Genomic DNA, 16,417 nt, shown 5'->3' with positions numbered 1-16,417 from the left:
TTTTTTGAGATACTGTTAATCTAGCCAATTCATTTCTGTTTTCAGAATCTTTGAAAGCAGCTACTGCTAAGTTTTAGACTGTATTGTGCTTGTAGGTAATTATGCGAAGTGGTCAGCCACTCACTGGCACAAATGGGAGACGGTGCAAAGAAGATGAGAAGCTGATAAATGCTACCCTCAGAGCAGGAAAGCGGGGCTACATCATCGACACCCGGCCTCTGAACGTAGCTCAGCAAGCCAGAGCCAAAGGAGGCGGCTTCGAGCAAGAAGCTCATTATCCCCAGTGGAGGCGGATTCATAAGTCCATTGAGAGGTAAAAGATTCAGGAGACGGCAGTGGACTCCTAGTGAAGCTGATTAGAATGGGTGAAAAATCACAAGTTTTCAAACGAACCTGCATATTAACTTAGAGTCCAAAATTGGCTGTGTATCCTGTCTTTGTGTTTTATAAGATTATTGTGGATGCTGACAGATGAGTTTTAATCAAATAGCATTTTTTTCTAAGTTAGCTCTGAAATGTCATCACCACGAAGTCTGTCCTCCCGTTCCTTAAAAGTCAGCAGGCCACCAAACTTACTGAAAAGATGCGCTACGGGTGATTATACTTTCCTAAGTCAAAAGACTCAGATTTAATTTCCCCCATTCTCACTTATTTTCACACCTTGTTTCCTCCAACTACGTCATCTCTCCTTTATGCCTGCAGTTAGTGGCTTGTTGGTGGATGGATGAGAGTTGGCGCTAATGAAACGATGGGTCCTGAGCTGGCCTTCAGCATCCCTGCTCACCGTGCACGTGTCCTTGCAGATGTCGGTGGCGCTGTCTTGTGACCTGTCACAAAATGCAGTGCCCTGGCCTTCTCCCCAGTCACATGTTTCTGGGTTTAATCTGTTCAGATGAGGAATAGTTTAGCATCACAGGCATTTTAAGCCTCTTTGCAGTCATTTAAAAATACTAGTTTTTCGGTCTTTAACCCTGAAGTTACTATATAGCAAGGTGAATATTTTTATAGTATTTTGAACTGCTTTTGCTCTTGGGTATATTGAAGGCTGAGTTTTTGGTTTGGTTTATTCCTTCATCCTATACTCTGTTTTCCTTTTCTTTTTTTTTTATCCCTACTTTTTCTTATTTTTGAAAGGTATCACATTCTTCAGGAGAGCTTAGTCAAACTCGTGGAAGCATGCAATGACCAAACACACAACATGGACCGGTGGCTCAGTAAACTGGAGGCCTCCAACTGGCTGACTCACATCAAGGAGATTCTGACCACCGCCTGCCTGGTGGCTCAGTGCCTAGACAGGTAGAGGGCATCTCAGTGTGCCGGGGCGGGGCGCTCACGCCAGCTGGGCCTTGCTTCCGTCCAGGCCTATGTCTGTGTATTATGTTACAGTCTGTGCCTGCGCTAGGTCTTTGGTTCCCATCGTTTTACTAACAACCACAGAACCGTGGTCAGTGCCGTTCAGTTACCAGCGAACTGTGTGCCTAGAGTCTAGCATTAATTGGTGATGTTTGTTGAATGAGTGTGAACCGTGTACCTATACTTGTCTTCAGTGACTCAGATTTTTTTAAGTACTAAAGGATTTTTTTTTCCTGTAAGATCCTTAAGTTACGAATCTACCAATTTTCCTTTTCTTAAACTGAAAAAGAATGAAAAGATGTTTTCTTATTTCTCTTCAGAGGGCCAAACTTGGCCTTCAAGAAATTTTTGAAATAGCAATGAAAAGAAACATGTAACGTTGTTACACAGTAAATGATCCTTTCTAATGTCTCAGCTGTCTCGTTACAAACTGCCTGTTACGTACAGTTATACCTGGGTCTCAAGTTGAGGAAACCTGACGCTAGTGATGTGATGCATGTGAAGCGATTTTGGTTTATTGACTCAGTTGAAGGTTGCTAATCCTTGAGACTTGAGGCAGAAGACTTGAACAAAGGATGGGTATAAGTTGTTGCAGAAGCTTAGAAAGCCCTTTTTAAGAAGGGGATTCCCGCGGAAGCAATAGGTAGGTAGGTTGCCGCCACAGAGTTGGATGGCACTTTTCTTTGAGACTTTGTTTTATTGATGCTTCCAAGTTAGGGGACTCTATAAATAATTTTTTAATGGTTAGTAGACATTGATAATCGAACGGTTGCTTAAGATCATGTGGTGAGTTAGCGATTTACCACATGGGCACCGGGTGCCACGAATGGGCAGACTCTTGGTGTCAGGAATCCCAGGCTGTCACTATTCTTTGTTTTAGAAAGTGAAGCTCATTCATCTGATAAAATATGGGAGTTAAAGACTAAGGTTCTGTGGCAGAGAAATAAATAACATAGAGTGATATGTTAATATTAAGTGGTTTGGGTTTTTTTAAGCTAAGTTAAAAATATTTCCCCTTACGTACTGAGTGCAGAGGTTTCTGTTTGCTTATGAAACATGAGTTCTAATAGACACTTACAACCACGTTGTCTAAGTTTTCAGTGGAAGTGAGAAGAAGTTACCTTCGTCACAGACGTGTGAAAGTGTCTGTGCGTGGGGAATTAATTAACAGTAGGAGCCAAACATGAAGCTTTAATGGGAAAGTGGTGAGCTCATTTGCCTTTTTTCCATAAGTTCCTTCACTGTCATTTCAATTTAAAAAGGCAGAAGGGGAGGAGAGGTGTAGTTAATTTAGTTTTTGGTGTTTCCTCCCACTCTTCTTAGAACTGTGGGGTCCTGGGCACCTCCTGGGGAGCAGTGTCATTGCCACTGACTTCCTAAATTGACAGCTTTGTGTATATGTGTGTATATTTAAAAATTCTTCCTGCTGTCATGTTTCTCAAAGCATGCTTAGGACTTGTTTCCCAGATCCATTACAGTTCATGAAGACATCCTTACAGTGAGCTGATGGTGGAAAGAAGAATCAAGGCCAGAGAGATACAGAAAAATAACCTGAAGTGTGTGTTTCTAGGTTTGGTGAGAAAAGACCTTTGTCAGCTATTAAAGCAGAAAAGGTCAGCGTCTACTAGTGTGATGAGGTTTGCTGCCCAGTTTTGTAAAAGAAGAAAAAAATTCAGCTAAACAGTTCTCTGACTTGTTATAACTTAAAAGGTTTCTTGTGATGTGGAATTCGGGACTCACTGGTTTTATATTTTCCCCAAGGGAAGCCCCCTTCATATGCCTTAGTTAGACTCTAAGCCCTGTAGGACAGAGTGGACTCACAAGACTTTGTTAATAATAAACACGCCTTGAGGACAGTATTTCAAAGCTGGTTGACCGTGTTGGGAGTGTCCCATTTGTGCTCTGGGTTTTTCCCATCAGGGAAGGAGCATCCATACTGATTCACGGAACAGAAGGAACTGATTCCACACTGCAGGTCACCTCCCTGGCCCAGATCATCTTGGAACCAAGAAGCAGGACCATCCGTGGCTTTGAGGCCTTGATAGAAAGAGAGTGGCTGCAGGTGAGAGAAGCTGTTTGGTCCAGAGAGGAACCGCCCCAACTGGGCTCTGATGCTGGTTTGTGGGAATGGGCATAATGTATGGAATCCTTTTTTTTTTTTCCTGTCTTGATCCTCATTTTAAGGTTGCCGTGTGTTTTTTGTTTGTTTGTTTTTTGAGTTATAGTCACTTTACGATGTTGTGGTAAATTCCAGTGTAGAGCACAGTTTTTCATATGAAATTCTGATTGACTCAGATGTTTAAATTGTATGTTTAGTTTTCTATCTTCCTCTCAATAAATATGTGTCGTCTTTACTGCCTCTCACTTTCCATCTCCCTCTTTGCTTGTATTGCTCACTTGGCACTTCATTTCCTTCACAAATGCTTTGTAGTTGTATTTTGTTACCTGCAGGGGAAACAAAAAGGATGTAAGACATAATCTTGTCTTGCAGAACTTAGTTTTGCTAGAGATAAAAACAGTGCGAGGCGTGTGCTTTAGCGCTGTCTGCCTTCTGCTCGCCTGGCTCCGTTCTGTCGTCTTCCCCGCCAGGTGAAACCCTTCTCCCCCTTTAAGACCCAGCTAAGCGTCGCTGCGTTCATGAGGTCTTTGGGGTCTTAACTTCCTTCATAGGTAAAATTGACCCATTTTCCTCATGCCTTGTTTCCTGAACTAGACCCAAATAAAGTGACTTCTTTGAGTTCAAGGAACCTTGCCCAATTCAGCTGTTTGTCCCTAGAACACAACACAATGCTGTCACATAATGCTGAAGGACAGCTAACATAAAGGTCCCATAAAATAGATTGAAATCCTCCAAGTCAGAGATGAACTTAGAAATGTACGTGCCCGGTGTAACTTAGTACATGATTGTGATTGAAAACAAATATTTAGATGTATCTTGAAAGTGGAAGTATCTCTGGAGAAAAATCATTTCTGGCCCTTCTGGTTACAGTTCATTATTTAACTGTGTTAATGCCATGATGCATATACCATGTCTGCCCACCCTGACAGCTGACCTTTATCTCTGTGTTGAAAATCTATTCAGCTACATTTCTTATGATGCACAGCAGACAAACAAATGAGTATGGCTTACTGATGTATGTATTACCATTTTCATGGGTATCAAAATCCCATCCATGCTGATGGCACTGTCTTTGTCAGATAAAGTAGTATGAGGACCCGAAGAAACAGCAGGTCTGTGAAGTGCCTAGAAGGGCGTAATCTGGGGGACAAGGTCAGCACTCAGGTCCCGGGTGGGCCAGAGAGCCAGATGATTCTTATTTCCTTTGGTCAGTAGATGGCAGGCTCTTCCAAATATTTTTGGGAGAAAATTATTTTGGGAGAAGTTATTTTTGGGGAAATTAAGGACAGCCTTGTCCAATGTAAAAGTATTCCTAGAGTTGTCTTCATGATAGTAACCTTTTTTCGTATGTAATTGAAGGTTTAATGTCAGGAGTGACCCGATGAAGTTTGTGAGAACCCACATTTACCTCTGCTCAGTGGTGAGGCTTGTGGAGCTTAGAGCAGGGATTGGGGGGGGGGTGTCCTTTGTTTTGTACCTGAACAGCTTATGTTCTCTGACTTTGATCCAGATCTCACAGACCTGGAAAGATGGATGTTTCCTGTTCCTGGAGTTCATTATTCTTCTACTTGATATTCCAAGAGCAACTGCAGTTCTTATGGTTGTGTCTTAACTGCGCAGCCTCGTTAAGGATTTGGAAATCAATGTCTTTTTCCTTAGCTGTTGAAAATTGTCTTAAACCAAGAAATCATTAAAGAGCGAATTATATGCTGTTCCCTTTAGTGATAGTTGTGTTGCAGCTATGTGAAATTTGTGACTAGAACGTGCTGTCATGTGACCTCACCAGGAAGTGACTGCCGCGTTTCCGTCTTTTCTCCTAGGCTGGTCACCCATTCCAACAGCGCTGCGCTCAGTCAGCCTATTGTAACAGTCGGCAGAAGTGGGAGTCGCCTGTGTTTCTTCTCTTCTTGGACTGTGTGTGGCAGATTCTTCGTCAGTTCCCTTGTTCTTTTGAGTTTAATGAGAATTTCCTCATCATGCTCTTTGAGCATGCGTATGCCTCGCAGTTTGGAACATTTCTGGGCAACAATGAAAGTGAAAGGTGGGTACACTGCTCACAGGGGGGCCATTTCGTTTTTAGTTGTTTTGGTCACTTCCTAGAAGAGACCAGGGTTTCGTTCTGCATTAATGTTATTTATAAGATGGTAGAGGTTACAGTTAATATAAATTAAGTTACATGAAGTGTGTTCTTAGTATGAGCCTGTCACATGCTAGGTGAGAACACATCCTGAATTTCGTTCTGTTAGATTAAAATTAGTCCATACGCTGATTTAACAGCTTTGAGTAGACTGGGCGGCCATTTTAGATGCTGGAGCACAGTCTCTTACCTCTGGGAGAAGCTCTAACGTATAGTCCAGCTCTGCTCTCCGTCCAGTTTCACAGATTAGGAAGAGAAGGGCCATGGAGGTGAGTCACCTGTCCAGTGACACACAGCCAGTCAGGCACCAGAAGAATGGCCTTCCCACTCCTGCTGTAGACTTCCTTTCCTCTTTTACGTCGAGAAATTGTCCTCCGGCCCAGAGTGACAGTCGTGCTTCTTAGTTCACATGCCATCAAGTTTATGGGTTTAAGTGGGAGGTTTATACCAGAATGACCATTAAAGCTGCTGAACTGGTACTCTCATTTGGGGACAATCAAAAGGCTTCCTCCAGGTAGGAGGCAGGATTTGTCCCTTGGCTGGTAGCTGGCATCATTTAATTGAATAATAAATTTAAACAATAGTTTTCACAAAAGAATGGAATTACTGCATCTTTACCGGTTTAAAATTTAAGCACATAGTGCAATACTTGTTTTTCACTTAAGTCTGGATTGGCAAATTTTTTGACTTTTTTTTTTTTTATGGATTTTGTCTTCTGAAGTAGGGGAAATTTAGAACTATTTACTCTAGAAAGTTGTCCATCACCACAGAGTCCTCATTGTACTCTGGTTATTGTAGCCACATGTGATTTGTGCGATCAGTTTGACTAATTTCATGGATGTGTTTATAATTTACTCTGTTTCTTCTGTACCCTCAGCGGTATTTGCTCTGAGTATTTTCCTTGACAGTAGTATGTAATTGGGACAGGATTAACTTGTTCAAGCTGAAATGCCTTATGTTGGCATTGCAAAATTGAACCTGTGTAAAAACACTCGGGTGGATTGCAGGTAGGGATTATCCTGGGCTGTTCATTCATAGTTTAGGCTTAAATGAATCTTTTGAACATTGTACCTCAGTTTTTTTCAATTAATGAAATGTATTTGGGTATTTTAATATCATTTTAAATTAGCTTTCTAGTAATAATTATCTTATTTTACTTGTAATCATTATATTATACAGAAGAACAGGCCTACTTCCAAAAAGTAGGATTTGAATTGACTTGGGATGGAAATGCCATAAATGTTGCCCTTTCCACCCCAGATACTATTCTTTAACATCACAGTTAATCCAAAGAAAATATAAGCTATTGATAATTTTTTCCTGTTTTTCCTTGTTAACAATAGATGAAAGGGTTAATGCTTCCTGACTTCAGGGTTCTGTTCTCTCTTCTAAAACCTAGAATTTTGCTGCTCAGAATAGAGTTTAATTAGAAGAAATGACCTAAGAGAAAGCAATGATCACACTTTTTTTTCCTTTTAAATTTTATATACAAAAGAATAAGAGCTTTTAAGGTTTGTTATGAATACAAAGTCTAAAATTACTTGAACTTTGTGAATTTGGCAGATTGAAATATTAACTGGCCTTATTGTAAAAAATCTTTAAAAACCACTGAAACTTCTTGGTAAAAGTTGACTTCAATTAAAAGGGAAGATGTTACCTTTTTAAAAACAGCTTTATTGAGATACAATGCATTTACTATAATATTCACCCGTTTAAAGGGTATTTATTCAGCAGTTTTTAACATATGGTATATTCAGAGCTGTACAACCATCACTGCACCTAATTTTAGAACATTTTCATCACCCCTAAAACAAACCCCATATCCACCAGCAGTTACTATTCATTCTCCTTCCCTCCCTCCTCTACGCTGATAACCAGTAATCTGCTCTTGCAAATCCATAAATTTGCCTCTTTGAGTATTTCATATAAATGGAATCCTACAATATGTGGTCTTTTGTGATTGGCTTCTTTCAAGGTTCAGCCACGTTGTAGAATGGCTTGTTTCACCTTTTGGCTGCCATGAATAATGCTGCATTAAGCATTTGTATGTAGGTTTTTGTGTGGACACATACTCATTTATCTTAGATGTAAACCTAGGGTTGTAATTGTGTGTCATATGGTAACTCTGGCCTTTTGAGGAGCTGTGAAACAACGCGGCAGCACCATTTTACATTCCCACCAGCAAAGTATGAGGGCTCCGCTTTCTCCATGTCTTCACCGTTTTTTATTGTCTGCCCTTTTGATGTAGTCACCCTAGGTGGCTGTAAAGTGGTGTAAACCTCATTTTAGTGATTTGCATAAAAATTTATTGAAGTTTGTTTTGTGACCTAACGTGTGGTCTGTGCTGGAGAATGTTCGTGCACACTTGAGAGGAATGTGTGTACTGCTGTACAGTATTCTATATTTGTCTTATATACTGTGTAAGTCCTGTGTTTCCTTATTTATCTTCTGTCTAGTTGTTCTGTACGTTTGCAAAAGTGGGATAGTGAAATCCTCAGCTATATTATAGGATTGTCTATTTTTGTGTTCCGTTATGTCAGTTTTTGATTCATATATTTTGTGGCTCAGGTGCAACATACATATGTATTTATAATTACATCTTTTTATTTTTTATTATTATTTTTTAAAAATAATTATTATATCTTCTTGATGGATTAACTTTCTTTCCAGCTTTGGAAGACTGTAAAACAGTTTTTTTGTTGTTGTTGTTGACAGTTAAAATGCTGATTGAATTCTCTGATGAATATTTTTATTTTACGATATCTTGTTCCTCTGCTGAAAGTCTCGTGTTCTGCCTTCTAACATACTTAGAAAAGAAAGTGTCCTGTTGGAAGGAGCGCTTAATAGTAGTCGTCATAAGTTAATTGCTGTAATGGTAATTTCCTTTCTTGATCAGATGTAAGTTGAAGCTACAGCAGAAAACGATGTCTCTGTGGTCCTGGGTCAACCGGCCCAGTGAACTGAGCAAGTTCACCAACCCTCTCTTTGAAGCCAACAATCTTGTCATCTGGCCTTCGGTTGCTCCACAGAGCCTTCAGCTGTGGGAGGGTAAGCTGTGCATCCTTTGCAAACCTTTTGTTAATGGTCTAGGCCGTCCTCTCGATGCCTGTGAGTGCGCACTGCTGACACTGGCAGGTGGTGAGGTGGACCTGACCTCCGACCTGTGTGCGGTTGTCATTGCTCAGTGTAGGCAGTGTTCTCTCTCTCCTGTCTGCTGGCTTGTTGCAGCTCTTTTCAGTCCCCACTTGGGAAGCTGACAGTGATCCTTTAGTGGATACTGCTGTTTATTTTGGATATTTTCTCTCGATGAGAAGGTACATTACTTTTTAAAATTATGACGAAAACACACAAAACTTACCAACTTTAAACCATCTTTAAATGTGCAGTTCACTATGAAGTGTATCACATTGTTGTGAAACAGGCCTCCAGAGCTTTTCATCTTGCAAACCTGAAACTCTGTGTTCACTAAGTGACAGCTTCCCAGTGCCCCTCTCCAGCCCCAGGCAACCACCATTCTGCTTTCCCCTGGCCGTGACCACTCTAGGACCTCATGTAAGTGGAACCAGACAGTGTTTGTCCTTCTGTACTGGCTTGTTTCACTTAACATAATTAATGTAGTAGCTTGGGACAGGATTTTTTTCCACTTTAAGACTGAATAATTTCCCATTGTATGTATATACCACATTTTGTTTATCCATTCATACGTCAGTGAGCACTTGAGTTGCTTCCATCTTCTGGCGCACAGGTATGCAGATATCTCTCCGAGACTCTGCTTTCCATTCTTTTGTGTCTGTAAACCGGGTAGAATTGCTGGATCATACGATAATTTAATATTTTGAGGACCTGCGTACTGTTTTCCATAATGATTGCACTGCATACTGTTTTCCGTAATGATTGCACCATTTTACAATCCCACCACCATGTTGTGCACAAGTGTTCAGTTTTTCCACATCTTCTCCAGTACTTGTTACTTTCTGGGTTTTTTCCCCATTTTGGTGGTGACCGTCCTAATGGGTGTGAGGGAAAGTTCATTCGTTTTTGGTAAGAAAGTGGTAGGTGGTTGGTTCAGGAGTAAACCGTACGCTCCTAGGAGCTGGTTTCTGTTACTTTAGTAAGTAGTCATTAGGTTCTTCTGTTAAATGCCATTTAAGGCTTCACGAGCTAGTCATTCTATTAAGTTTCCATAAATCTGCGTGTACACCGTCCATCACTGCAGCAACACAGGCATCTCGTTGTTTATGTGAAACAGTAATCCAGGCTTCACTTTCAGATCTGTTCTAAAGAAGATGCTTTACCTACATTAATTTTTCAGATTCCTGAAGCTTATCTCCTTAAATACCAAAGCTTATTTAAAAAATAAATAAAATCTATCTAAAATATGTTATGCATTCATTAAACAAAGACTATAAAATGCCGTTTAATTTCCTTTCAGTCATTTTGAAGGTGGTAAGTACATCTTTATCCATCTTTGTATTGAACAGCAAAAGGCATACATTGCAGGAATGGTAGCTGTTGGATAAACTGTGCTGAACCACCATGAAAGTCAGTTATTCTACCAGGTTCTGACAAATTCTGCTCTCAAGGACAACTCTTGTGTGGGACCTGTTTGCTTTTTGCGTGTAAAGGGTTCTCAGATGGCTTTGCTTCCTTGGTTTGAGACCAAGCCTGTTTCTGTCCCTTCTCTGGCTTCCACCTCTCAGAGCTGTTCTGCTTGGCGAGTCTGTCCTCAGCTGCGCCCTCCCCTCAGTTCATGCCTCTGACCTTCTCTGTCGAGGTGTCCGCTGGTTAGAATGGTGGGGAAGCGCTCACCGATAGTCTTGCGCTTCTCTGAGCCTGAGCTTCAGTGCCCTGGGGACTTGGGGCTGCTCAGAGCTTCTCCTGGCTTGCTTTCTTGATTGTTTAGACAGTCAGGTGTGCAGGACAAGCGATCTCTTAAATGAGAGATTACAAATGCTGCACTTCTTATTTAAGACTTCTGGGGCACCTTGTCTAAAAGCCACTTTCCTGTTTAACAACTGAAGTAGGAGACTAGCTACTTGTGAGGAAGACCAGATTGGGGGTCGGGTGGCATAAAGGACAGCTTAACTAGTGTCTACCACAGCTCCCTGAGAGTTCAGGGATTACACGATAGAAGAAAATTTGTGTTGTTCTGTGAATGAATTCCTGCTAGTCCATTAAGAACAGGGTTTCACTGTGTATTTACTGTCTGCTCAAATTAGACCTGGAAGAAAGTCTGTGTGAGGTGGAATACTCTCATGGTAGGTACATGGGTTGCATACTGAGACTACTCCGGCCTGAAAATGTCTCTCTGCTGTTTGCATTTTGTATTGTACTGAACCATTAAGAAATTCCTGTATTGAAGGACAGGATTTTCAAAATAAGCTCATTAAATAGGAAAATCAACACAGGTCAGTCAGTTTTTAGGCTGTGTTCCTATTTTTCCTCTCTGAGAGTACCATTTGGACACCACGAGACTCTCTAGGGCACAAGGCAGCTTGTAGAAAGGGTTTTTACTCAATCATAAAACCTCTGTGAACTTGCCAGCTGCTGGCACGTCGCAGCCTGAATAGTGTTTGTACTTCCTGACTTGAATGTCTTTAAGCCATTATTTTGGGATGGTATCGCTAACGTACGTCTGTGTAGAAGAGAAAATGTCTTTCACTCCGTGATAAAAGGATAATTATTGTTATCTGGGGAAGGAGGCAATTGCCTGCAGAACTGGAAGATTGTCTCCTAAGTAACAGAGAGGGAGAGAGCGCACTGAAGTCCAGGCTTTTCAGTGACAGCTTTGTGGCTTTGCTTTTCCCGTAACCACCACCTGTACAGGGAAAGTGATTTCACACATGTACGAGGTCTTACAGTTCTGGGTAAAGGTCTTTAATTTTTTTTTTTAATTTGTATTGTGAAATTGGAAAGTTTATGGTTAACTTGTATTCCTGAATATATCAGAGAACAGTTTTTGATCTATTTTACAGTTTTGTGGGGTTTTTTGAAGAATTAATGAGCATGTACACAGTGACTTATTAAGTGCTGTAGTTAATTGTACTCTTTCAATACCTCAGGGTTTCTGTATATTTGAGAGTATAATAAAACACACATGTGAATTGTGAGATAAAAAAAAAAACAGAATTATAATGCATGGGACTCCCTATTACCCACAATTATAATGTTAATCCGTTGTGTGTATCTTTTCCCTCCTGTGTTCCTGTCCTGGATTCAATAGGTATTTTCCTACGTTGGAACAGATCCTCCAGGTACTTGGATGAAGCATATGAAGAAATGGTTAACATCATTGAATATAACAGGGCATTGCAGGCGAAAGTGAATATCCTTAGGAGGCAGCTGGCAGAACTGGAGACTGAGGATGGGATGCAGCAGAGCCCCTGAATTGAGGAGCCCCATGCCCCGGAAGGACCGTCCGTCCGCTGGCCCACCTATCTCTCCTTTGCCCTTCAGTTCACTTTCACACAGTAGCCTTGAACTTAAGGCTTTAGATGTGAGAACCTTCTAATTTAATGGGGTTCTCAGTACTTTATGAATGAAACGTACTATAGTTACTCATGTTTCATGTGGCCTGCGAGTCATCTTCACTTTGGGAGCAGGAAGGAGGTGCTAGTAATTTTATTTTATGTGAAACAGGTGACCTATTTAATGCCATTTGTGTTATATGCCATTTTAGCATAAGCCTTTTTCTCTGCGTCCACTTCCCAAACAGTGCTCCAGACCAGTCAAGGACATGATTAATCTCTTTAGGGAGTATTGTTAGTTTAAAAAAGGATCAGACTTTTAAACACTCCAAATACAGAAATATTTTCAAACTTGAAATGGTTGGTAAACCAAGAATTTTGTGTCTAATATGCTGTTTGCAATATCTTTGCCACATAATGTAGCCATTCTCTTTAAAATAGTTTTGTACTGACAGAGCTGAATTCATTCTCATTCTGCTTTGTCAGGAAAGGAAAATCGGAATATTTATTCAAGGTAAATTATTTTTACAAGGGCAGTAGTTATAGTCCTCTGATATTTACCTTAAGAAGTAAATTTATTTTAACAGTAGACAAAAGTATGTGCAATGCAGAAAAAAATAGGAATTTTTACTGATAAGGTATCATTAGTGTTGAATTGGTTTTTCAGGGTTTTGACCATCCATACAAATGTGTATCGAATGCTGGGTGTAACATTAAACCATCATTTAGAATAGATGTCGATTTGTTATAATTAAGCTACAAATATGGTTTCTTTAAACCAGAGATGCACTGCCCTTGTCTCAAGTTCTTACTGCACTGGTTTATGTATGTTATGTGTATGTTTTATCGTGTTCTGTTTTATTTTTAAATATTCTAAGAGTTTACTAATACGAACGTTAAAATTTTCACATTGGCTCGAGCTGTTTGAAAATTTACCATGACTCTGCTGGTTTGTCCATTGTGTTAGGCAAATACAGTTTTAAGTGGAGGCGAAAGTTTATGAACATGTTGCAGCTATGTTTTAAACTTCAGAAGCCAGTTTGAATGTCTCAACGTTACAGAAACAGTGAGGACTGTATGCTGTGCTGGTTTATGCCTGCAACTCTAAAAGTTGGTAGTTTGGTGCTTTCCACGTACATTTTTGTTTTGTGGCACTGCTCATTTTAACAAAAACTATCAATTCTGGTTTTCCTTTGAAAGGATAATTGAAGAGTAATCCTCAGTACTATTTCCATCCCATCTGTATATAACCATTTCATTGTAAAACACCAAAACTGAATCCTGCTTTAGAGCTGTATATTAAGTTAAAAATAAAATCCTTAAAAACCTACCCCAGCAAAATCAATGGCCACATTCAGAGGCCTTAGAAAGCCCATCTCCAGCTTTAGAAATACTTTCTATCTCCAGTTTCCCAACCTTTGTCTTTCTTCTGTTTCCTCAGACTTGTAGCAGAAGGCTGGGCAAGAATCCGTAGTCAGAGCTCTCTTGGGAAATGTGTCTTCCTTCCGTAAGCTCAGTTTAACTCCTGACCTGTTTTCTTGGCCATAGTTGTGAGTCTTGGGGCATTAGAGCCCCCATCGAAAGGCCAAGGCAAGGAGCAAAGAAGACGCACTTTTCTTGCTCTGAATATCTCTGTGTTGTGTGAAATGTCTATTGATTTTTTTTAAAGAGGAAACACCCCAGCTTTTTTTAGGGCCCTCAGAATTGCAGAAGGAACCTTTCCTCCTCAGTTAACAGACCCATAAGGAAAACCATCTAGAGATGTTTTTAGCAATTCTTTAGAAGGGATTCCCGCTGGTGATGCTGACCGGCCATGAGGGTCCCGTGGATGGGAACTGTGGAGGGGGTTCTTCTCAGGCTGGTCGTGGAGAAGTCGTGTGCCATCAGTTTACGCCTGTCTTCCTGGTGAACGTTTTCTGTGTGAGCGAGAGCGCAGTAACCATTTCATGCTTCACTTTTTTTTCTTTCTCTCGTTGAGACAGCAATCATAAGCTGTCTGGAGAAGTTTGTGTTATAGTATTAATTTATAATTAGGGATTGTCCAAACCTCAGTTCTGTTTACAGGGTGTGAAAACAAACTTTGGTGTCAGTGCACTTTCAAAGGGGTCATCTAATAACGCAAATATTAAGGTTTCCCCAAACTTGAGAACTTTGTCAAAAACAACTGCTTTATCAGTATAATCTGAAGAAAGTTTTTAGTAATACTATTAAGGAGCTCATCCCTTGGATGAAAGGAACAAGTGCGATGGATGTACTCATGAGAAGATACTTCTTAAAGGTTCAGTTTGGAGAACTGTCTTTGATAAATGTGGCGTGTTTATTTATAGTGAAGGTTTGCATTTTGGGGATGTAGAAAAGCAGGCTCCACAAGAATATTTTAAAAATACAAAGGATTGTTATCATCCTCTGTCAGCAGTACAGGGGTCCTTAGGTTTAAATTAATAATTTTTTTTAAATCAGAAGAACATAGTTGGTTGATTATATAAAAATACTGAAACTTTTTGGGTGGTAAGACTTTTCGGTAATTAATTGTTTGAAATTTTTCATTCTGATTTTATTAAATCAGAAGAAAAAAAGCGGAAATTATAAAACCTGATAGGTTTAAAACAACCTACAAATGTATTTTATTTCTCAGAAAAATAAGGCCTTTTGAAGAAAAGTTTTTGAAGTAATTTTTGGGAAAACTTTGGGAGACATAATCATTCAAGTTCCTTTATGGGGAATTTTAACATTTATCTTTGAACTCCAAAGCCTGATTTTGTAGAGGTGATATGTCATTGCTTTTCATCTTAAAGGGTAGAATTTCGGGGAGATTCTGATCTTTGATTTAGTCAGTATTTATGTTAAATTAAAAAATCAGTGTCATGGAAAAGATTTGACCAGTAGTTGTCCCTTGACAGCTGTTGTTGCATTTTAAAAATTCTTTAAAAATTTAAAGATGTAACTCTTGAAGTTGTCTGGTTTCAAGATTAGCGATTTTAATTGTCAGTCTTCCCTAGGTCATCAGATTCACTTACTATCAGACCTGAACCTGGGGCCCCATCTTGGTATTGACCAGATTTAATGAATGAAACTGCATGAGGGTGTTATGAGCACTCTTTATCAGAGAGCTGTTTCCTGGACAAAAAAATGGGCAATGTTTAGAATAGTTAATCCCCTGTTCTGGAAGCTTGGAGAAGGAACTCATTCAGTATACCTAATACAGGTTTGTCCTGTGCCTCCGACAGCATGGGTTAGTTTTCTTACTGTTTACATGGCTCGCATCTTTTCCCCCTCCACAGCTGGTACCCTCAGTTATTACTTGGTAGCATTTCTGTGTGATTCACCGTCTAAACAAAAAATAGACTGATTTCTACATCAAAATTTATTCTCAAATGATATGAAAGCTAATTTCCTGGTAGTGTCAGCTTTCTAATTTTGGTTTACTTGAATAAAACTACTTCTGCCTTCACTGAGTCTTTATAATCCAGTGTCCATAGCATTTTCTTCCTTTAAACCACTGATAGCCAAGAAGAGACCCCCTGAAACTCCATGGCTAGGTTTCAGAAAGCCTGAACTTGTTACCTAAGTTCCCTTCAAGAAATCTCACAGCCTGTGTTTGAACTGCACTGCAGAACTGCAGTTTGTGCTGGAGTTAGTGGAAAGATAACAGGGCTCACTGGAGATGCTACATTGTCCTGAAAAAGAGCTTCCTGTCTTCTAGAGCTGTTCTGTTTAACCATCTGTGAGCATACAAATTGTGCAACACCTGCCTGTGTCTGTCTGCCCAAGACATTTGCTTCACTTCTCAAATGCACATATCTTTGGAGAGGAGACTTATTCCACATAGACACCCCCTGAGTTCTGTTTAGAATCCTTATAGGTCTATTACCATCTACACTGAAAATATACTTGTACAGCTTAGATATTTTAAAAAAAAAAGTATGTATTTCTTCAATAGCCAGGCATTTGGATTGTACTCTTGATATATTTGAATGTGACTATTGGATTTAAGTGCACTATTATTCATGTCTTACACAATAAAATTGCACTGTATGCCAAATGTGTCTATAATGTATGCTTTGCTAAAACCTCAGAGTGCTGTAACATACATACAGGTTTCAGTATTGTGAACCTGTCTGCATACAGGGGAAAATTCTGAAATCTGTTAAGTCTGTGTAACATTTTAATAATATTTGTCATGTTCCCTTAAGTGATGAGGTCACTTATTGGCTAAGGCTGGAATCGTTTATGCCAAGTTGGCTACTTTGTCAAGCCTGGTTTATTGAATTGAGAAACAGTCTTGTCAAACACGGTACTGTTACCTTAGTGCATAAGATTTGTGTGTTGCATCTCCCTCTG

General features: G+C 39.9%; 1 protein-coding gene across 1 annotated transcript in view; it reads left to right on the top strand.

Moving 5' to 3' along the window:
* MTMR9 (myotubularin related protein 9) overlaps positions 1-16,118 on the top strand; it is a 31,263-nt gene extending 15,145 nt beyond the window's left edge. Inside the window, exons 5-10 of the mRNA XM_032470774.1 lie at positions 96-313; positions 1,135-1,296; positions 3,274-3,415; positions 5,293-5,513; positions 8,506-8,657; positions 11,833-16,118. Coding sequence (XP_032326665.1) covers positions 96-313; positions 1,135-1,296; positions 3,274-3,415; positions 5,293-5,513; positions 8,506-8,657; positions 11,833-11,996 — 1,059 coding nt within the window. The 3' untranslated portion in view covers positions 11,997-16,118. The remainder of the gene's footprint in view (positions 1-95; positions 314-1,134; positions 1,297-3,273; positions 3,416-5,292; positions 5,514-8,505; positions 8,658-11,832) is intronic.
* The last annotated feature ends 299 nt before the right edge of the window (positions 16,119-16,417 follow it).

The sequence above is a fragment of the Camelus ferus genome, chromosome 31 (genome assembly GCF_009834535.1).
Source record: "Camelus ferus isolate YT-003-E chromosome 31, BCGSAC_Cfer_1.0, whole genome shotgun sequence".
NCBI lineage: Eukaryota > Metazoa > Chordata > Mammalia > Artiodactyla > Camelidae > Camelus > Camelus ferus.
The sequence above is the reverse complement of the archived record's forward strand: the minus strand, read 5'-3'. Positions and strand labels throughout refer to the sequence as shown.